The sequence below is a fragment of the Danio rerio genome, chromosome 17 (genome assembly GCF_052040795.2).
Source record: "Danio rerio strain M-AB ecotype USA chromosome 17, GRCz13ab, whole genome shotgun sequence".
In the NCBI taxonomy this organism is placed as follows: domain Eukaryota; kingdom Metazoa; phylum Chordata; class Actinopteri; order Cypriniformes; family Danionidae; genus Danio; species Danio rerio.
The window spans coordinates 17,525,538-17,549,129 of NC_141037.1; the positions used below are offsets into that span (position 1 = coordinate 17,525,538).

General features: G+C 37.0%; 2 protein-coding genes across 9 annotated transcripts in view; both read right to left on the reverse strand.

Annotated features, from left to right (window-relative positions):
* hmbox1a (homeobox containing 1a) overlaps positions 1-23,592 on the reverse strand; it is a 664,927-nt gene that overhangs the window by 22,624 nt on the left and 618,711 nt on the right. For 5 of the 7 annotated variants that reach the window (XM_087289424.1, XM_087289421.1, XM_087289423.1 and 2 more), the window contains exon 1: positions 4,597-4,807. The exons of 1 other annotated variant lie outside the window; for it this stretch is intronic. The gene's annotated coding sequence lies outside the window, so the exon portion shown is untranslated. 7 annotated transcript variants of the gene reach the window in all.
* On the reverse strand, positions 11,591-22,639 carry kcnk13a (potassium channel, subfamily K, member 13a). Of its 2 annotated transcripts, XR_015512712.1 has the most exons (3): positions 22,107-22,639; positions 13,516-17,984; positions 11,591-12,130 (listed from the first exon to the last, which is right to left on the reverse strand). XR_015512712.1 is itself a non-coding variant. In NM_001110117.2 (2 exon segments), coding segments are annotated over 2 exon segments (1,230 nt in total). In that variant the 5' UTR covers positions 22,444-22,637; the 3' UTR covers positions 16,527-17,091.

A 23,592-nucleotide genomic window follows, 5' to 3' on the forward strand; every position in this document is an offset into this window, starting at 1 on the left:
AGCAGTTGGAAACTACTGGAAACTTCTGGAAGCTACATGCTACAAAGAATACTTCATCAGCGTTTGTTAAAGGAAGGATCAGTAAAGAGTAACTTAACTTACTGATAGACGTCAGGATGGGTTTCTTCCTCCATTTCTCAAGTGTAAGTACGTGCGATTAAAGTTGCCTCGTTGACTCTAGCTTGCAAATGTATTTAGTTGTGATTTGTTACTTGTAACCTCGTGTACTGTATCAGGTTAACTGGCTATATTCTCTTATCGCGTGCAAAGTCACGTTAAAAACGCGACGCGTGCTGCTTTGTTAACGGAGCTCCGTGGACGGGGAGGTAGTGTGTGTGTCTGTGTGTGCGTGTGCGCGCGCTGTCGTCCGGAGGTGTGTGTGTGTGTGTGTGTGTGTGTGTGTGTGTGTGTGTGTGTGTGTGCGCGCGTTGTCGTCAGGAGCAGGGTTAAGTGCGTGTGTGTGTGTGTGTGTGTGTGTGTGTGTGTGTGTGTGTGTGTGTGCAAAATGTGTGTGTGTGTCTGTGAAAAGAGCAGAGTGAGAAGCTAGGAGATCTCAACTGTTTTTGGAGTTTTTGCTCAATAAAATAGTTAGTCGTCTGTATTTTCAAGTCCATAGTCTGTATTTACATTGACCCACTGGCAGCTAAAATCCATGCCTACACTATCGAGCGTGTATGAACTGTGATTACTTTTATATTGCTGATTAGCTGTTTGGCATTTCACTCTCTCACTGAAGGCAGTCGACCAATCGCAACAGACTGTCATCGGTCCAATCAGCGCAGATTAGCTTCGCGCTAAGGAGGGGTTTGGGAGCAAATGAATCCCTGAACGATTCATACAGGAGTCGCTGGGATAATTAAGTAAAAATAAATGCAGATTATAAGACCATGAAAGTGTTTTTTGACCTTGCATGCATATTAAACTGTTGTTGGAGACCCTTACAACCAAGATATGACCCTATTTCATGTATAATATGGGCTCTTTAAAAACTTCCAGGCAGGTGTGTTGAGGGAACTTGGATCAAAACTAGGCTCCGGGACCAAGTTAAGGCAATGCTGCACAAAACTTTAAAAGTTTTTAAAAATCATCCCAATCAATCTTAAATTACGAGTTTAAGCTATCGAAGTCATCTGGCGAAATTGTATTCATATGGCAAAATATATTGCAGTTCAAGAAATCCACAATGCAATGTCTGTTTTTATAATATCGTGCAGCCCGAATACATATAAAACAAAAATGTTGAAATGTATGGAGCCAGGTAAGTCTGTAAAATAAATATATTTACAAAATATAACTCGTATATCTACAACATAATTCACAATGAAAAAACACAATTCATAAATACACAAATAAAGTTCAGAAATTCAAAACACAATTCAAAAGTACACAAAACCAATTTGTATAATTAAAACACGATTAAAACACACACACACACACACACACACACACACACACACACACACACACACAAAAAAACGTGATTCATGAATACACAAATCCAGTTCATAAATTCAAAACATGATTTGTAAATGCAAACCGTCTTTAGGTAAAGTATAAGAACAGGGAAACATCCAGATTCACTGATATTTAAGCTGGGTCAGCAGTTTTTGTAATGGGTGTATGCAGGTAAATAGAGAAACTTAGTACAGAAAATGTAATTGTTTGAGAGCAATTCCAGCGTTATGGATGTGACTTTTGCAGTAAAAAGTCAAAACATAAATTCACAGAGAAAGTATATGTTAACATTATATTGAAACATCGGTTTATATTTTGATGTGACCCAAAAAGACTGAGTTTACACAGTATACAACATACAGAACTTTGTAGAAATTCTGCGAATTAAACTGCACAAACCAAAAGAAATCATTCTAATTAAAAGTATAAGAGTTGGCTCATAATTGAACAAAAATTACTGATTTTTATTTTACATTTTTGCATTTATGAGAAAAAAAAGCTTTGTTATGGATGTGACATCTTTTTGTTATGGATGAGACGGATGTGAAGTTTCCACTTTTGTGACTTTGGCAAATCAAATATAATCAGGCCCGGAGGCAGCCTGGTGAAAGGGGTGGTTCTCTTTCTCAAAGAGTGGACCTTTTTGTAGTTGCTCGCTTTTATTTAATAATGAGGTTTAAATATTGCGTTTTAGTGACATTTTAAGCAGGATAAGCTTGTGGGATGGTCATCATAACCACACTTTTTGAAGTACCTAAAATATTTCCCTTTAAGATTTACAATAAAGAAATATGAAAAAATACTTATTTTTAAAATAATAATTTATCACATCATTTATCATTTTAAAAAAAAACTGAGTATCTTAAAGTCTGTGGCCTACTGTCATTTATTATGCAAAAAACAAACTGGCCCAAATTACATTCAATTTTTCTCAGAATTTGGCCATTTGAATTATAAAAAGTTTAAAATATAATAATAATAATAATAATAATAATAAATTATTATTATTATTACATACATTTATATAGCGCTTTTCTGAGCACTCAAAGCGCTTTACACATAGGGGGATCTCCTCATCTACCACCAGTGTGCAGCATCCACATGGATGACGTGACGGCAGCCATATTGCGCCAGACCGCACACCACACACCAGCTGATTGGTGGAGAGGAGACAGAGTGATGAAGCCCATTGGGATATGGGGATGGTTAGGAGGCCATGATGGACAGAGGCCAGTGGGCAAATTTGGCCAAGATGAAAGCCCTACTCTTTTCCGAAGGACATCCTGGGATTTTTAACGACAACAGAGAGTCGGACCTCGGTTTAACGTCTCATCTGACGGAATTCTAAAAATTAATAATTTACTACTAATTATAGCTTCAAATCTTTTCTAGCCCCTCTTACAAAAAAGTACATTTGAAAATGTATAAATAACAGCAAAAGACAAATTAGTATGCACATTTATTTTAATATGGGCCGTTTTGGCGCTTCACACCTTTTATTGGTAATTTTTCTTTCAAGAATAAGCTCCAATATTTAGACTAAAAGCTACAAGTAAAATGTTTTCTCTGTTTATAAACAATACAGAAGTGAGTCTTATGTCAAATTGTATGTTGTCTTGCACAGCTGGATGCTTGACTTATAAAAAATAATTGTTTATAAACAAAACGGATAAGCTGAAGTCAAAACAGCCAACAGAAGATTCCACTTGGTCTGAAAGCCTTTTTCAGTGGGTTACTTTCACAATTTATGATGGCATGGCAGTGAAAATAGGACAAATGAGCTCATGTATGGGACAAATTCTGGACATGTCAGTGAGGGGTGGGTCTTTCCAAACCATCCGAATCCGAACCAGTTTTTTTTTCTTTAAAAATAAACATATAAGCAGCAGACAGGTGATTTATTTTAGCAACACTTTAAAATAAAAATAAAAATTATATACAAATTTGTATAATGTTGATTATTTTTTAGCTAACTCTACTAAAAAAAACAGTAAAATATTACACTTAGGTTTGAATAACTACTCCCAAACACTGTAATATCAACTTTTACTGAACCATCTGGTCATATTGCAAAAAAGTAACATTCTGTTCAGTATTTTTGATTTATTTTTAAGGTAAATAAAAAAGATGCGTAATCACTGACAAACATTATTTAAGGAATACATTTTCATGTAGTCTTGTTTAATTTCTCATAAAACGAGTATTTTGATTTTATACAAAGGTATTAAGATATTAATATGTAAGGATAGTAAGATGTATATTAAAAACAAATACACACAATTTAATACATTTTAAGATTTAATGCCATGACAGTCAACTGCAAATTTAAGACTTTCTGCTCTTTAAAATACTACTAATAATAAATAAATACACAAACAAATGGCTAATTAATTTTCTTTTTTAATAAAGCTGTGCTAAATAAAAATGCTTCTATTTTATTGAATGCAATGTACTGCTGTGAAGCATTTACAAAGTAAACAGCAAAGTTGTATACACATGTGCATACTGTGCATTTAACATGTTTCCAGACAAATAAACCAATGCAAATTAATCAGTGTTTTCACAAAAACATAATCAGTGTCTGAACTGCTTACTGCTAATCATCTATTGCAAGAACTTGGAAACTATTCACATGCATGCATCTATAAGAAAACATGCAAACAAATATGGTGAAGGTAATATTAATACATCACCGAATAAAAAAAGTATAGCAATAAAGATTTTAAATCAAACCCAAATCTACCACACGTCCCAAACACACACACACCCTTTAGCCTGTTCAAATGATAAAGCTCTTGGATGCTGTCAGCACCCTGTTAAAACAAAAAACACCCCAGCAATAACTATTTGCATACACAATACATAAATAACAACAGTCATGATGAAAATAAACAGGCATCACGACAACTATTAATTTCGCCAATGTCAACAATGTGTCAGTTGTTGCACAGTTGCATGCATTTCTTTTCAAAAGCCCTATCCCGTCACAGAATGGGAGCAGATGTGACTTTAAACGCGAACCAGGAGCCGAACCGAGCCATTCACCCCCTCGAGTGTCATTTGCAGGTGAACGCATGTTTCACGTCTCCAGACGGATTTAACAAATGACGCCTTTCTTATAATTTGGCATCTCAGACTTACCTGATTGTGCGCGTGCGGGGCCTCCGTGCACCACAGCATTTATTCCACTCGACTGACAGTGTTTCCGGCCCTTTAATCCCCGTCGCCTGACATGAACCAGCAAAACAGGACGATGTCCGACTCTCCCGCTACCTTTACCTAATTTGATTTCATTTCAAGGCAAAAACTGATTCGCCTTTGTCTGACTGACAGAAGCCATATTGATATTAACAGAAGCGCTGCGGTGGTTTCATGGGAGTTGTAGTTCCCCTCGGCGGGCGGGAAAGCGACTCTCAATGCGAGTCCGTCGAGCGCTGGACTACAAATCCAGTGGAATATGGTACAGTTTCATCCTCGATCATTTTTCACCAACTACTGCACGGACAAAAATGCCATTTCTGACTTTTTATTCGCTGACTACGTGACGACAGATTGCGTGATTTATACTACTTATTTTTTTCTGAAACATGAAAATTGTTGTTTTTTAGGTAGTTAATCACGCAAATATGTGATTATTTCAACTAACGTTAAAAAGTTATTTCTCTCTAGAGTCTATATATGTTTATTTAATACATTTTATAAATAAAACTTTGTAAATGCCGTTCATGTGTCAAATAATGCAGATATTTATAAAAAAATGTATTTTTATAAAACACTACACGTTAAAAATGTGTGTTTGATTGTTTTCGATTTAATCAAATTTCTTAACACCTGCACTAAAGATAATTCAGTTTAATAACATACCGGCGCCCCCTAGTGGACTTTTACAACAATCACTGCTGTTCATGAAAATACTAAACATTCCAGTAGCACTGTTTAATTTATAATCTATTTCTAGGGGAACACGGTGGCTCAGTGATTACAGTGTCATCACACAGCAAGAAGGTCGCTGGTTCGTTTCCCGACTGGGCAGTTGGAATTTCTGTGTGGTTTGCATGCTCTCCACGTGGTCGCGTTGGTGCTCCAGGTTGTCCCACAGACATGCGCTATATAGGTAAATTAAAAAAAACTAAACTGGCCGTAGTGTGTGTAAATGAGTAGATGTTTCTCAGTACTGGGTTGTACACACATATACACACACACACACACACACACACACACACACACACACACACACACACACACACACACACACACACACACACACACACACATATATAAATGGAAAAGTAACAAGTCAACCATTTAGAGTTACAGTGAATTAATATAAATTAACAGTCAGAGTCTTTTATTATGTTTTTATTATTGAGAGTCTTTTAATATTTACTAAATTAAACTGATTCCTGTTCTAAAATGCCAAGCAATATTTTTGATTATGTATTATTTTGCTACACTAATTGACATTGCAGTGGACAACTTGTAATGTAAGTGTAGTGTGTGTATTTATATAGCGCATTTATCGTGTATAAGCATACACACTCCCATTCACAAATCCTTAAGGGGGGGGGGGGGGGGTCTCTCCACACCACCACTAATGTGCAGCATCCACTTGAATGATGTGATGGCAGCCAAAGGACAACGGCGCCCGTGCGCTCACCACACACCAGCTGTTAGTGGAGTTGAGAGACAGTGATAGAGCCAATTCAGTCAATGGGGATGGCCATGATCGGTTAGGGTCGATGGAGGGAATTTGGCTCACTAATACCACAACCAACAGCAACCTTCTGTCATGGTAAATCATAGTAAAAATGATCATTTATTCAGAAAAATAAAATCAAACTGCACACATTCTAATGTACAGATGACAAATTGACAATCTATTACACCTTGTGTTAAACACTGACATTGTTTTCAGCTGAAATATGAGGTTAACTTGTACCGAAAGGCTATTATTTAATAGGTTTCTGTTCAGCGAGTGAGTATCTTGATCAAAACTTATTTCGACTTGTAGAATTGATTATACTTCTGCAGTTGTACAAATGGCAAGACATACACATTAAGCATGCAACAATATGGATATTGGATTATTGACTGAATTGATCCTCTCTCCAATTTTGACAGCACACAAACAAACACATAACAACCCGGAAAAACTGAATTCTTTGCCGTTTGGAAAAGCGGATTGGAAATCCTTTATATAACTGTTGTGTTTCTCGTCACCTGTGAGATTCCCTGATGTGACAGCAGGATCTCTGACTCTGTCACATCTACTGGGTGTGAACGCTGCTGAAGGCCTTAGGTCTGCTGCTGCTGCTCACAGATGTTGATAGAGAAAATGTCATGACTTGACACTCATACACAGACATGACAAACCTCACACAAACCCCTAAAGAAATTGATATTCACTTACAGGTTGCTAGGTCAGAAAACGAGTGAAAGATACTCTAGCATTCATTATAACTTATTGATTTGCACAGTAATAATCAGCATCATCCCACTTTCCTGCTCGTGAATTCAATAGCCAGGTCGTGATCAATTCACCTTACAACGTGAACATGAAAGATCAGTTTGAGCAAAATTTATTTACCTTTATCTTGTTATAAAGCTTCTACTAAGAAAACCCTCATGGAAAATGTAATGTAAATGTAAATGTAATGTAATGTGTATTTATATAGCACATTTATTGTGTATGGCCATACACCCAAAGCGCTTTACAATCATGAGGGGGGGTCTCTCCACACCACCACTAGTGTGCAGCACTCATCCACTTGGATGATGCGACGGCTGCCACAGGACAACGGCGCCAGTGCGCACACCACACACCAGCTATTGGTGGAGTGGAGAGACAGTGATCGAGCCAATTCAGTGGAAGGGGATGATTGGGAGGCCATGATAGTATGGGCCGACAGAGGGACTTTGGCCAGGACACCGGGGTTACACCCCTGCTCTTTCACGAGAAGTGCCATGGGATTTTTAATGACCACAGAGAGTCAGGACCTCGGTTTAACGACTCATCCGAAAGACGGCGCCCACTGACAGTGTAGTGTCCCCTTCACTTTAACTGGGGCATTAGGACTCATACAGACCACAGGTTGAGCGCCCCCTGCTGGCCTCACTAACACCACTTCCAACAGCAACCTAGTGTTCCCTAGTGGTCTCCCATCCAGGTACTGACCAGGCTCAGCCCTGCTTAGCTTCAGTGAGTAACCGGTCTTGGGCTGCAGGGTGATATGGCTGTGGCAAAATGACCATAGAATACTAAACAATACTGTATAGAGTATTTGAACCATAGCCTACTATAGTAAAATAGGCTACTATGATGTTGTGCTAATTCTATGGTAATACAAATGCTTACTACAACTACATTATTCAATACATCTAATGTAGATAGAACTAAAGTATACAACATTATTTAATGCAGTTTATCAGTTCACTCTAGCTAATACCATAGTAAGCTGTAGCATGCATTAACAAATAGATGTACTGTACTGTATAATAAGCTACCTTCGTATGGTTAAAATCCCTAATAATTAGGTACTAGAGTTTTTTGTTAAACACTACAATGCAAATGCACCAATTTCAGTGAAATTATGCATTTACATATACTCTGAGGTCATTTTAATTCACATTAATTAACTGCAATATTTATGGGCCGTTTGTGAAGGAACAAGGAGCGAAAACAAAGAGTAATAAAGGAAACATTATAGGTATAGTCTACCCAAAAAATACACATTCTCTCTCAGACCGTCTAAGAGGTGACACATTTTCAGCATGTTCATCATGATATGCAAGATTTAGAGACTCGCTGTCTTCTTCTTGAGCGTGTTCATGACAATATGGAACGTTAATTTCCTGTTGCATAATAGTAGCCTGTATGTATGGGGTAGTCGCAAAATTTAAACGAGTCAAAGCTGTTTGTTTGGAAAAAAATTGTACTGAGTAGGTACTACATTGGACTTTAAACGTATGGCAATTAAGAAATAATGTAATAAATAAATAAACAAATAAATAAATAAATGTGTGTGTATGTGTGTGTATGTGTGTGTGTGTGTGTATATATATGTACACACACACACACACACACACACACACACACACACACACACACACACACACACACACACACACACACACACAATAAATAAATATATATATATACAGTATATACACAGAGTTAGGGTGCAGGGGGTAAATTTTTTTGGTAGTAGTTTGTTAATACAGGCATCAGTGAATAAAGTTTATTATTGTATTTAAATTACATCCAATTTATTAATAAAATGTATACGTTTTTAGTGTTTTGGTGGATATTTTGTGACTATTTTAGAGGATACTGTAGGTCAAATTTGATAAATTATGTGTCTTTTTTCTTTTTTTTAAAGCTACATGCAGATATAAACACCTATTTTACACTAAACATGTTTTGTAAATACTTAAGATGTCTTTCGGTGGTCTAGAACTGCCAGTTTCAGACTGTTGGATCATATTTTTTCCTAGCATTGATCGGCACGATTATACATTCACAATGGTATGAAGTCTGAATTATTAGCCCTCCTGAAGTATTAGCCCCCCTGTTTATTTTTCCCCCAATTTCTGTTAAACGAAAAACAGATTTCTTTTCAACACATTTTAAAACATAATAGTTTTAATAACTAATTTATAATAACTGATTTATTTTATCTTTGTCATGATGATTTCATTAAGTTAACTAGGCATGTTAGGGTAATTAGGCAAGTTATTGTATAAGTTGTATAATGATGGTTTGTTCTGTAGACTACCGAAAACAAAATTAGCTTAAAAGGGCTAATAATTTTGTCCTTAAAATGATGTCTACAAAATTATAAACTGCTTTTATTTTAGCCAAAATAAAACAAATAAACAAATTTTGCCAGAAGAAAAAATATTATCAGACCTACTGTGAAAATTTCCTTGCTCGGTTAAAGATCATTTGATAAATATTCATTCATTCATTTTCTTGTCGGCTTAGTCCCTTTATTAATCCGGGGTCGCCACAGCAGAATGAATGGGGGAAACCGGAGCACCCGGAGGAAACCCACGCGAAGGCAGGGAGAACATGCAAACTCCACACAGAAACGCCCTCTGAGCCGAGGTTCGAACCAGCGACCCAGCGATCTTCTTGCTGTGACGCGACAGCACTACCTACTGCACCACTGCCTCGCCCCTTTGATAAATATAAAAAAAATTAATTAAAAAATCAAAGGGGGGCTAATAATTCTGACTTCAACAGTAAAGCATTTCCCAGTAAAGGGTTGCAGCTGGAAGGGCATACGCTGTGTAAAACATATGCTGGATGAGTTGTTGGTTCATTCTGTTGTGGCGATCTCTGATGAATAAAGGGACTAAGTTGAATGAAGATATAGATCAGAGATCAGAGAAAGCTATTTCTTACAATTAAAAGTCTGACCTCCTATACATCTTGTTTTTATGTCCTTCAGGGGGGATCAAGCGTTAATTAGGGGGGTTAATCTCCTCAAATCCCCCTGTAATTCGCACCCTGTATACAGTATAGTCAAGTCAACATTTGAAGTGGATTTAAAAACATTTCATTAAAAGTTGTCCTGAAACTATTAAAAAGCACCCATTCCTGTCTTAGGGCAATTAAAATACTTTTTGATCCTCTTCAACTGTTGACTACTGCTTATAGTACGAGTTTGTGGAATTTAGACATTGCCATCCCATGTTGTCTGGATGACCAACTAGCTTAAATTTCATTAATAAATGCAACTCTCTGGCCTGATTTATGTCAGCGAGTCAAATGCTTGATTCCTAGATGAATCAGCTGTTTTGAATGAATATTTTGAAAGATTATTAAATGACAGGTTCTGGTTAAAAGACTTTCACCACCAACCAGGTGACTATAAAAATAACACAAATCTTACAAGTCCAGAGATGATTCAGGCCTGTAGCCAGCCTGGTGAAAGGAGTGAACCTTTTTGCAGTCATATGCCACATTTTCTATTTAATTAAGAGATTTAAATACTGCATTTTAGTGATGTTTTAAGCCCTATTTTAGCTGAATTAGCTTGTCAGATAGTCATCATAATTACACTTTTTGATATAACAAAAATATTTTTAAAGATTTAGAATAAAGAAATGTGTAATAATACTTATTTTTAAAATACATATTTATTACATCAAATCATATCATATCAAATTATATCATATTACATCATACTGTGTGTGTGTATATATATATATATATATATATATATATATATATATATATATATATATATATATATAAATTTTCTATCCTTTCATGTAACAACGGTACATTTATAAATTCATAAATAATAACAACAATAGTCAAAATAATGTTCAAATTGATTTCAATATGTTCCATTTTTGCTGCGTCACAACTTTTTATTGCTTAATTTTTGTCTCAAAAAGATTTAAAATAAAAGTTACCTATAAAATGTTTTCTCTGTTTAAAAACAATACAGTAGCGTAAAAAGACTTCTCTTATGTCAGATTAAAAAAAATATTTGTTAGCATTGGTCACATCGAAGCAACATCCAATTCCGTTTGGTCTTAAAGCCTTTTTTGAAGGGTTATTTTCCCTATTTATGATGGCACAGCGGTCAAAATTGGACAAATGAGCTCATGAATGAGGCAAATTCTGGACCTTTGTCAGTAAGGGGTTGGTCTTCTGAACCACCCGAATCCCCCCTGGCTAGGGACCTGTGATTGTAGGGGTGAAGGCAAATATTGACTCAATACTCTGGCAAAGTATAGATCTGATCAGTCAGGTGAATAATTTAATAGTTCATAAAAAATGCCTAATACACAGTGTCATAAAGTGATTATCTTTGTTTTTTTTATCATGGTATAACTTGTATTTGAAGCAGAAGTCATATATTAAAATAGCAGTCATATTAACCTTGAAGTTGTGCGGCTTGAAATTGAAAACTGGTAATTGTTCATATATTATATTAATGTTAGCATAACTGGATTAGCGCAAGCACTATCATTGTGTTATTCTTGTACTTAGCAGCTGATGAATAACAAGTCCTGCACATTCAAAGCAAATCGCTTCCTTCTGCATTCCACGTGTGCACAGCAATGTCACAACTCAGACTATATGTTTAAAATAATAATTCTAGCCTTTCACAAGATATTGGCAAATCATTTTTATTGTAACTGATCATGCATTACTTCTCTACATACAATCATTCATCTCACAATCAAATAAGCAGGTTTCAAAAGCCAACATACAAAGTGCTGGAGAAAATGATCTGATGTCCTGCATCATACCCATTTTGGCATTGCACATATTTCTCAGGAACAGTTCTAAACGGCATGGTTCATTTTGTTCTGTGCGCTTCTGACTTGGTTTCAGTTCATCTGAAATACCTGATATGCAATTCAAGCAATCAATAGGCTGTGGAGACATTCATTCTGTACAGCTGTTAGACAGTCGGAAGATTCTGCAGTAAAACGTCATGTAACAGATGGCAAGTGAGCTCTCTGGCTCTCTTCTAACTGTCACATCTTGTGCCTCTTGCCCAGATATACAAACCTGCCTGCACAGTGTAGAGGAGAGTAAGCTACTGCTGGATGAATACAATTTGCATCACTTACATCTTTAAGAAGAGGAAAAGGGAGTCAGTATAGGTCCAAAATCTGAGACAACATTGAAATTTACATTGAAATTGAACTGATATGTGAATATTTTTCAATGAAAATCATTCCAAATTTGGATTGTGTAAGAGTCCATGTTTTTGACCTTTTAAACTCTGAAAACCTTAGCTAAACATTTAAAGAAAATTGTGAAATTATTTTACACATTTAAAATCTCAGTTTTCTATCTTCTGGTTTTTAAGATGTTTCAAGAGTTCACACTTAGATATTGCTTGATAATAATAGCAGGTTTAGCATGCTGTCCCGGGAGAGAACCCTGAGCTTGGAGAACCCAGGGCTCCCGCTTGGTCAATGAGCATGTGAGGGGATACGAGATCAGTTAGTTCTCAAGAGATCCCATTGGTTTCAAGAGTTCACACTTAGCTAATGATTGATAATAAAGCTAGTTTGGCGTGCTGTCCCGGAAGAGAGCCCTGAGCTTCCTCGAGCCCTGGGCTCCCTCCCGTTGCAAGGCGAGAGGGGAGTTTGAGCTCAGGTAGATCTCGATGACTCCCCCTCTTGCTTGTTGTAGCTAAGTGTCAGATATGGATGCTGAAAGGTGTACTCAGAGTTTAGCTAAATTATTTGGATTAATTGTTTAGAGTGCTTGTTTTTGAACTGTGGGAGGAAATCGGAGGACCCGGGGAAAACCCACGCGACCATAGGGAGAACGAGCAAACTCCGCACAGAAATGGCGTCTGGTTTGGAAAGGAATTAAACCAGGGGCATTCTTGCTGTGAGGCAACAGCGCTAATCGCTGGCCACCGTGACGCCCGTTTGAAAGGAGGGAAAGTCGGGTAGGGTGGGGGGTTTCTTCAAGACGAAGATATTGAGATGAGAAAAGTCTGGTTATTTATAGTGAGTTAAGGATCGTCTGATTGGATAATCTGTCATTAGCTAAAGTTGGAACAGCTGTGAACAATCATAAGCACGTGATCCTCTCGAAATTTGTTTATAAATAAACTTCACAAAGTAGGAAAAGGGGGGAGATAGGGTGGATGGGGGGCATTCTTCAAAAAAAAGAAGACGAGGGAGTAATGCTAGTGAAACAGAGGCCAGCTAGTAAGTCCTGTGCAGGACAGCGACAAATGCTAGAGGTCCTGGTCTATAGCCTCCTTGGTAGAACACCTGACTCCCATGCGTATTTATAGTGAGTTTGGAATAATCCAATTGGCTTACTAATGATTACAGATAAGAGACAAGCCGTGACCAATCATATCAGGTGCTCCTCTCGAAATTAGTTTGTGATATTTCACTAATTATTTAGGAGAATGTAAAGCAGATTTTTCATCAACCATTCTTCAAAAACCTTCTGCTGATCTGGTGTTCAAAAAACATTTATCCATTCTTTTGGAAAGTTATGATACAGTTTTTTCATGACGCTTTGGCTCGGTGGCTCAGTGGTTAGCACCATCACCTCACAGCAAGAAGGTCACTGGTTCGAGACCCTTACCCACGCTTTTGGAAATATATTAGGAAGAAGCATTCATTTATACCCATAAATAACAGAATAAACAATATATGATGTAAAGACTTAAACTGTTTTAAATATCTAAATGTTAATACCGTAACTTTTCATTTGATGCATCCTTACTGAATAAAATAATGTAAAACCTTATTAAATGGGCGACACAGTGGTGCAGTAGGTAGTGCTGTCACCTCACAGCAAGAAGGTCGCTGGTTCGAGCCTTGGCTGCGTCAGTTGGCGTTTCTGTGTGGAGTTTTCATTTCCAAAGACATGTGCTACAGGTGAATTGAATAAGCTAAATTGGCCATAGCATATGTGTGTGAATGAGTGTGTATTATTGTACTCGTTGTGGGTTGCAGCTGGAAGGGCATCTGCTGTGTAAAACATATGCTAGATAAGTTGGTGGTTCATTCCGCTGTGGCGACCCCTCATAAAATAAAGGGACTAAGCTGAAGAAAAATTATTGAATGAAAATCTTATTGACCCCAAAACTCATCAACCATATAGTGACACTGATTCTAGGTCAGACTAGACTAGACTAAAATAAAATGTTACGTTTATTTCACAAATCGGCTAGCTGAATATGCGGCAGTTTGTATTGTACAGATGGCCATGCAGTGCAGTTTGGATCATCTCGAATCATACCAGAAATTCAACATTTTACAGAGACTTGTGGAAAGTGAGCACAGCTGTCATTAAACCCAAAGAGGGTTTAACCCAAACCATGAAATAACAGTTCTGAAATTCACCTTCAGACTAAACATGTACATGTACTACTGAAAGTCTCAGACTTTGGACCCCACCATAAATGTCCCACAATGACATCTGTGCATTTTTATTATCCTAAAAAGTGCTAGTTTGGCAAACAAACCCAATTATAACGTCCTCCGACTACAAAAATACTCCAATCAACCAAAAGAGTTTGTCAAAGGGGGTGCAGCAAAGCCTTTCCAAGCACCCCAATCTCATAAACAGCCCTGAGCTTCAGTTCTCCATTCTCTTTACCTTTAGAGCAGCAATGGATGGTTAGATTACAGCATTCCGCACATAAAAGAGACTTTGTGTACAAGCCTACATCTGCATTATAAAAGTAATAATACACTGTAATAAATATCCATAAATTAGCAGTTTTCATTATTTTGTATTCAATGTCATTTTCCAGTTTACAGTATTTATGCTTTTGAATTGCATTATAAGACATTGACCTTTCTTCACAACAACTTTTAACCTTGAAATGTTAAAAAAGTGACTTTTATTAACATTTGAATAGTTTAAAGCCGGGATTTTTAAACTTTTCAGCCCACGACCCCCAAAATAACAATGCCAGTGACTCGCGACCCCTACATTTCTCAGAAGTGTTTATAAACATACAAATGTTGCATACACAACAATATGCCTTTATAAACACGAGCATATTGACAACACAAAAAAGTGCAACAGTCTAACAACCATAGGCTATAATAAGTCATTCTATAATAAGTCATATTAATTTGTTTAATTTAATATTAACCCTATCTAATGATAGCGAATAGCTTTCAGCACAAGTGTATTCTTGGTTTGATTTTGGAGACCACCACCACGATCATCCTCCATATTCAGTTGTGTCAAGTTAAACATGGTGCTATAATAATATAAATCTGCTGCCGCTTACGCTATTGCTGTTTTATTAATCTAACTTAAACACACAGTCCTATGATAATAAATTAAAAGGCTGATGGCCTTTTATTTGCATGTTGTCGCTTTTTAATTTGTTTTTAATGTAACTATAGGAGGCGAGGCAGTGGCGCAGTAGGTAGTGCTGTCTACTCACAGCAAGAAGGTCGCTGGTTTGAACCTCGGCTCAGTTGGCGTTTCTGTGTGGAGTTTGCATGTTCTCCCTGCCTCCGCGTGGGTTTCCTCCGGGTGCTCTGGTTTCCCCCACAGTCCAAAGACATGCGGTACAGGTGAATTGGGTAGGCTAAATATACCGTAGTGTATGAGTGTGATTGTGTGTGGATGTTTCCCAGAGATGGGTTGCAGCTGGAAGGGCATCTGCTGCGTAAAAACTTGCTGGATAAGTTGGCGGTTCATTCTGCTGTGGCGACCCCGGATTAATAAAGGGACTAAGCCGACAAGAAAATGAATGAATGAGTAACTATAGGGGAATTGCCAGCCTACATCACTCATGACGTCACACGGGTTTAACCGTGCATACCGTTTGCAAAAAAACACCGGTTATGATAGCAAACATGTCATGTTGTGCAGTAGGATGCCAAATTCTGAAGTCCAAAAATAGAAAAAAAAAATTCTGTACACCACTTTGCTTTTAATACCAACTGCAGACATCTGTGGCTAACAGCCATCATAAGAGCTGAATTGAATGAGGACCTAATTAAAAATGCTTGACTCTGCAGTTCTTATGTTATATCAGGTAAGTTCACGCAATCCTGAATCATACACATTATTCATTTTTGATTGCGCCAATGATTTCAGCAAAAACAGTTACATATGGTTAATTAAACAGCGGACACAGAATGCTTATAAAATGTAAACATGTACGTTCACATACCCTGCCATACAGGTGCAGTTCACTGTCAGAATGTAGTTGTTTTGCTTGTTGATGATTACCCAGGCCTTGTATAGCTCTGTCTTCTTTTCTTGTTTTGGGCTAGGCAGAACCAGAAAGTTTTGAATTTGGTAATCATGAAACATTATTTCTTGCACATGACTACACAGAACACAGTTGTAGGCATCCAAAGACTTGCTAGTTAGGCCTTTAACTTCTCTTTTGTAAATTCACTTGGAGTTTCAATGATATAGTTGTAAATTTGGGGCTGGATGCTTGGCCATTTTACTCATGCAATATCCAATATCTTATCCTTATCCAATATAATAATATGTAATCAATATAACTTATCTCCAATACAACAACAAACTCTGTTCCGCATCGAATGTCATTCCCTCGCTGTAAATGCTAGTGCTCCCGTTTTTTTTTTCTGCAACCTCGCTGTGAGCGCATCCTGAATGTTTACAAACCAGTAATTCATCTATTAACTACCATTTTTCTGTGGGTTTTAGATAAAATATGGCAATTCTAATAGTTATTTGACTTCACCTTCACCAATATATTTGAAATCACCAAGCGACCCCCCCTATCATTGTCCCCCACTTTGAGAACCAGTGGTTTAAAGTGTTATATTGTATGGGTTGGTGTTGTATATCACGATACAAAAACCTTATAGAATAACCTGCCAGTACATTTTCTGTTATTTTACAGACTAACTTCTTTATATATGTTATATCAAACAACTAAAATGTCAATAAAAGTCACTTTGTTAAACTTTAAGAGTTGAATTTTCAACATAAAAAGATGACAGAGCAGAGATCAAATGCAATTCACAACTGTAAATAACCGGAAAACTCTTGTGAATCACAAGAAAAAAGGAAACTGTTAATTAACAGTTATTTTTTTCCAGTGTAGCTAAACTACGGGCAGTGCAATCTGGCTTTTCATGAAGCCAACAGTGTTCGTTTGTTAGCAAAGGTTATATTTATCTGTCCACGCTGGTTTCTGCTAGCCTGTTATTCATTATACCCAAAGCTCCGACTCCACCAGAGAATCCATTGTGTCTGTTTGTTGAGCCGCCCGGCCGGGGATGACCATTGGCAGTCTCAGACAGCTGTTTCTGCATGATCGCCAAGTTGACCTTATTAGCCGCCAGGAAGTCTCTCATGGAGATCATCTCTCCAGACAGTCTGCGTCCATCCGTCTCACTGTCGTTCACTGCGTCCGTGTCTATGGATATGTTGCGGACGCGTGTTCGGAGATGGCTCGGCATGACTGCGTTCCTGCGGGGCCGAAGAGACCTCCTGTGACAGTGACGACAAGGTATCTTCAGCTTTTTCAGGAGCCAGTTGAGCACCTGCTTGATCACGATGGAGATGACGTTGAATAGGGAGTAAATGCAGCAAACGCCCATTAAAATAAACAGGAAGTTGCAGATTCGGTAGACGGTTTGGTTCTCGTAAATGGCTCGTTGGCTGCTGACCATATCCCCAAAACCAATGGTGCTGAACGCCACAAAGCAGAAGTAAAGCGAATCCAAGTATCGCCATCCTTCGATTGAAGAGTACATGGCCGAAGCACAGCAAGAAATGATTATTGCCGCCACGCATAAGATCAGCATCACACAGTAAACCGAGGGCTTCCATCCTGCAAGACTGTCTTCATGGTTTAGCCTTGAGTCCTGTCTGCTGTCGTGAGGTAAAACTCCCTTGCGTCGACGTTGGATTTCATGGCACGACTTCAGCACGAACGCCAACACTGTTATTATTCTCTCCAGGAAGAGATTGAAAAATAAAATGGTGGCTGCGCAGCCGATGAGGCCATAAAAGATCAGGAAGATTTTGCCACCGACCGTGGCGGGGGTGGTCATTCCAAACCCTGTGGGACATACGAGAGGAAGAAGCATTAATTTATACCCCGAATAAACAATATTTGCCGCAGGCTGTTTATTGAGCCCAACCGTCTCACGCTGTTTTCTTCTTCCTCGAAGCTGGAGAAGAAAGTGTTGCTATTGGTGACAGATTCTGAAACTTCTCCAACCTTTTCCTTGTCGTGCTGATTGAAATGCTAATAATAAGTGGATTGCGTTATTATTATTCTCATAGATGTTTCCCCCCTCCACATAAAAGCCCCCATTGAGGAGGACATTGTGAAGACAAGCTCATTAACATCCTCAGTTAAGGTCTGAAGACATGGTGATCACTGAGATATGCAATGAAACCACTAAACTGCATGTGGGGGAGAAAAAAAACAAGGCAATAGCAGAAGCAGAGGTCTTAGAAATAAATGTACTGAAGCTAAAAGTACACGTTAGCACCTAAAAGTGTCTGTTTTGAAAGGTAAAAGGTAAATAAATATCCGTCAATAAACAGGTTTCATATTTGAGATGGTGTTTTCTGTTTATTTATGTTTGTGAATTGCATTATGGGAGTTTTTATCTCTGCTCGGTCGACTTCTGATTAATGAAGTAGATTAATGAAGTGACTTTTAATAGTTGTTTAAGACAAGATAGAGAAGTGAAGTGATCTAAAGAGAATTAAGTCTGTAAAATAACAGAAAATGTACTGCCAGCTTATAACCAGGTTTTTGAACTGTATTTTACAACACAAACACAGACAAAATATCACTTCAAACTATTAAAAATGTTAACAAAAGTCACTTATCAAACATTAAAAGCTTTTGGGGGATAGATCAAAATCCTATAATGCAATTTAAAAGCATAGTTAAGAAGTTAATATGGAAAATTATTAAGGAAAACTGCTTATTTAAAGATATTTTTACAGTGTACAGTCCTAGTGACAGATTTTGTACCTTTATTTCTGAGAGTGTGGTTTGTTTGTGAAGTTCTGGGTTTCCCTGTGGGAAATTTTCGAGGAATTAGTGAGGAATATAGGCTAAGGGGAACTGGGAAATTGCTTAAACACATGATCCACAGCATTCAGTGCAGATAAACATCGTCTTTATTAGGTCTGTACCTCAATGTCAATATTTCTCAACTTGTATTCATAGGATGAAGTGAATTTGTTATGTACAGAACAAAGAATTTCAGTTTACTCATACAATATTAGTACAATTTTATATCATACAATAACAGTAAAACAATAAAAGCAATTCTAGTAAGTAGTCTATATAAATTCACCACCTTATTGTCAATTTAAACAGTAAATTTACTCTCTATGTTCAAAATGACCTCAATATCCTGTTACACTACAGGCATAGTAACAATTTTCCACTTTTAAATTCAGGCATGTTACATATATTAATAGAATTTATAAAAAATATGTCTGAATACATATTCCATGGTCATTCAGCAACACATACATTTATGAAGTGGTGGACTAAGTACACAAATTATGGTAAAAGTACAGATAGCCTCATAAAATCTTACTCCAGTTGAAATATAAAGTCCTTTTTTTCAATATTACTTGGATCAAAGTACAAGAGTACTTGGTTTTTGAACTACTTCAATAATAAAAATGAATAAAAATGAAAGTATGAAAGTGTTTATTTTGCAAGAAAGTGGTGGAGAAACGATCAAAACGTGGTATACTTTTATAACCACACTGATGATGCATGATAATTCAAGTAAAAACATGTGAAACCACTTTTATACGCTGAACCTCACTCAGATCAGTTTGTAAAATCAGTGAATCATTTACTGGAACCTTGCTCTGTCTGGATCATTTGAATCAATGAGTTGTTAACTGGAGACTCTTTGTGGACAGATCATTTCAATCAGTGAATCATTTACTGGAGACTCATTCTGAATTGATCATTTTAATCAGTGAATTGATAACAGGAGACTCACTTTGAACAGATCGTTTGGATCAGTGAATCATTAACCGGAGATTCACTCTGAACAGATCATTTGAATCAGTGAATTATTAACTGGAGACTCATTCTGAATTGATCATGTTAATCAGTGAGTTGATAACTGGAGATTCACTCTGAATTTATCATGTTAATCAGCAAGTTGATAACTGGAGACTCACTCTGAATTGATCATGTTAATCAGCGAGTTAATACACAACTGGAGACTCACTCTGAACAGATCATTTGAATCAGTGAATCATTAACTGAAGACTCACTCTGAATTGATCATTTTAATCAGCAAGTTGATAACGTGTAACTCACTTTGAACAGATCGTTTGAATGAGTGAATCATCAACAGGAGACTCACTTTGAACAGATCATTTGAATCGGTAAATCATTAACTGGAGACTCACTCTGAATTGATCATGTTAATCATTGATTTTGTTACTGGAGACTCACTCTAAACAGATAATTTGAATCAGTGAATCAATAACTGGAGACTCACTCTAAACAGATCATTTGAATCAGAGAACCATTAGGTGCATTTGACTTCATGCAGCGCTGCGCAGATCGATGGAATTTTTTTCGCAATCAATCGAAAATTTTAAAGCGGTGCATGCTGGTTAGAAATTTTGTCTGGGTTGACGCTGTGCTGACGCCACGTAACTGGTACATGTGGCATCAAAGCATCACGACAGCACTCCAAAGATGCTCTTCAGCAGCATCTGAAGAGTCACTGCTGGAGCTGCGATGATGACACCAATATTACACCATTGGCTGAGTTCACAACATGACAACAACCACATGTGTTTCTGGTTTATTATTGGACAACTTCTGATTCACACATTTCAAAACAGTTAACTTTTCATACCATCTCTAACTTGTATATATCAGGCTTATAAAAATAACTACAAATATTTTACTGCAGTAATCATGTTTTGTTAAATAATCTGGTTATAAAGACTAGATTGTTTGCACAGGTTTATCTTCCACCTTTTTTATAGAGACTATTTACTGCATTCAGCTCCATGAACGATTTAAATATGCCTGCCAAAATGTTTTGATAAATTATTTTAAAGTACTGAATGACATTTTAATGGATACTTAAATCATGAAAAAAATGGTAGAAGTTTTTGCTAGAATATATTTATTACACTTCCATAGTTTTAATGCTTGCAAACCTTGGTATCTTTGACATATTCAAACCGTATGAATTTTTACAAATATACAAGTTATTGACACACAGCAACATGAACAATGAACAAACCTGGCCCAATCAATGTAAGCAATTACTGTGGGTGACGTACATTAGTCAGTAATAGCTTTATCCTATAGTAGAGGAGAGTAAAATGCTAATTACCATCACATAAGATTCTGAACCCAAAATAATATACTTCCCCAGCACTGTTTAGCTTAAATACTCCTTAACTCATTTTTTTCTGTTGCCATATTAAAGGGAAACATCCAATATATAAACAGTGATAAAACATTGAAATTTACACGTTCAAAATATGTGAAGGCCAAAGCAATGGTTTAACATGCCTGTTTTCTGTTTCATTACACTGATTAGCTTATAACAGGTTGCAATGAAAGACTTCCTAGTGACATTCTAAACTAAACCATTAGTGTATAAGGTCAACATGTCCTCAGTCCTTTATATCTATTTATTAGGGTATAAGGTCACTATATCCACAGTTCTTTCTATCCATTTATTAGGGTAGCCTATAAGGTCATCTATCTATCTATCTATCTATCTATCTATCTATCTATCTATCTATCTATCTATCTATCTATCTATCTATCTATCTATCTATCTATCTATCTATCTATCTATCATCTATCTATCTATCTATCTATCTATCTATCTATCTATCTATCTATCTATCCATAGCCTGTTCTGTCTAATCTGTCTGTCCGTCTGTCTATCTATCTATCCATTTATAGCCTGTTCTGTCTGTCTGTCTGTCTGTCTATCTATCAATCTATTTGGCTGTGTAATTCAGTTACCTAATATTAAACTATTAGCCTCACCTATATATACATTTAGTATTATAAAATATTGTAGTATTATAAAATGTTTACCTTAATTGTAAATATAAAGTATAAAGTGAATTAAATTTGATTAGTAAAATATATTTACTAATATTTCATGTATACTACTCGAGATATGTTTGTTTTTATCCTTACCGATGGTAGAAACGACAGTCCCGACAAAATAAAAGGCTCCGGTAAAATCCCAACGCGGTCTGAGAGTGTCCACCCGTATCCCTGCCATGTTCGCCTCTTCATAATGTCTCAAGAAGTTCTCCAGGTCACTTTTGTTGAGGTTGTACTTTTGGCTGAACAGCTCAAACCTCTGAGCCCACCTTTCCTTCGCCAGTTTCTCCTTCGGATGCTCCAGGGCTGAAAACACCGCGGCTCCGCACAGAAGGTAGAGGATGATGAGGAGTAGCAACATGATGAACCGGGCATTATCTTCATTCACTGGACCACAGCCACAACAGCACGAGCCTCTACATGCCATTATGTGACTACTGCTGGACCGGACTGGTAATAAAGTCTCCACATCTTACATTTCACGGCGACAGTGGGCACGAAACTGCAAGAAACTTCCTCGTCTTCCATTATTCTTGGGCTGCATGTACAACAAATGTGTTGCAGATGAGCAATGATGATGATGATGAGAGATGCTCATACCATCCTCTGTCAGTGCATTGAATGCAGGCTGAAATCCTGATGAATGAGATTGTGGGTGGATCTGGTGGTTCGGCTCTTCTCGTGTGATGCATCTCACTGGGTCTCATCGAAAAACCTTATTTAAGTCCACTTTAGTCTCGGGTGAGTCCATCAGGTGGCCGCGTGCATTGCGTTCAATATTTCAGTAAGCATTTAATAGCAGTTTATGTAGGCTAAACTCGAATGAACTCTCTTGACATATTCACGAAGTGACACAGGTTAAATAGTCAGACCTCATTACACGAAGCGCACGTTCCCTGCGATTGAACAAAACTCGGAGCACCGGCGCATGTGGCAAGCCGTTTTAACTATTAGGCTTTAAAAATAACGCATCTATTTTTTTTGTTACCAGTAGCTACTTATTTATCTACTTAACTATTATTATTTATTACTCTAACATTGTAAAAAATCTTTTACAATTTTTCGAATGTATTCCCACTCCAAATTTAGCTAGAATATTTCTGGCAATATCTTACCTGTGACTTTTAATGTATTGAGCAAGAAAATTTTCTAGAATATTTTTTTCGTGGAAAACATCTTTGTTTTTGTTAGATAATAAGTTTTCAATTTCTGAAATAATATTTAAGGTCAATATTTTAATCCCCCCTAAGAATACATATACAGTGCATCTGGAAAGTATTGATAGCGCTTTACTTTTCCCACATTTTTAAATGTTACAGCCTTAATCCAAAATGGATTAAATTCATTTATTTCCTCAAAATTCTACATGCAATACCCCATTATGACAATGTGAAAAATGTTTTTTAAAATTGTCATTAAAAATAAAAAACCTGAAAAATTAGATGTACATAAGTATTCACAGCCTTTGCTGTGAAGCTCTAAATTGAGCTCAGGTACATTCTGTTTTCACTAATCATTCTTGAGATGTTTCAGCAGCTTAATTGGAGTTTACCTGTGGTAAATTCAGTTGATTGGA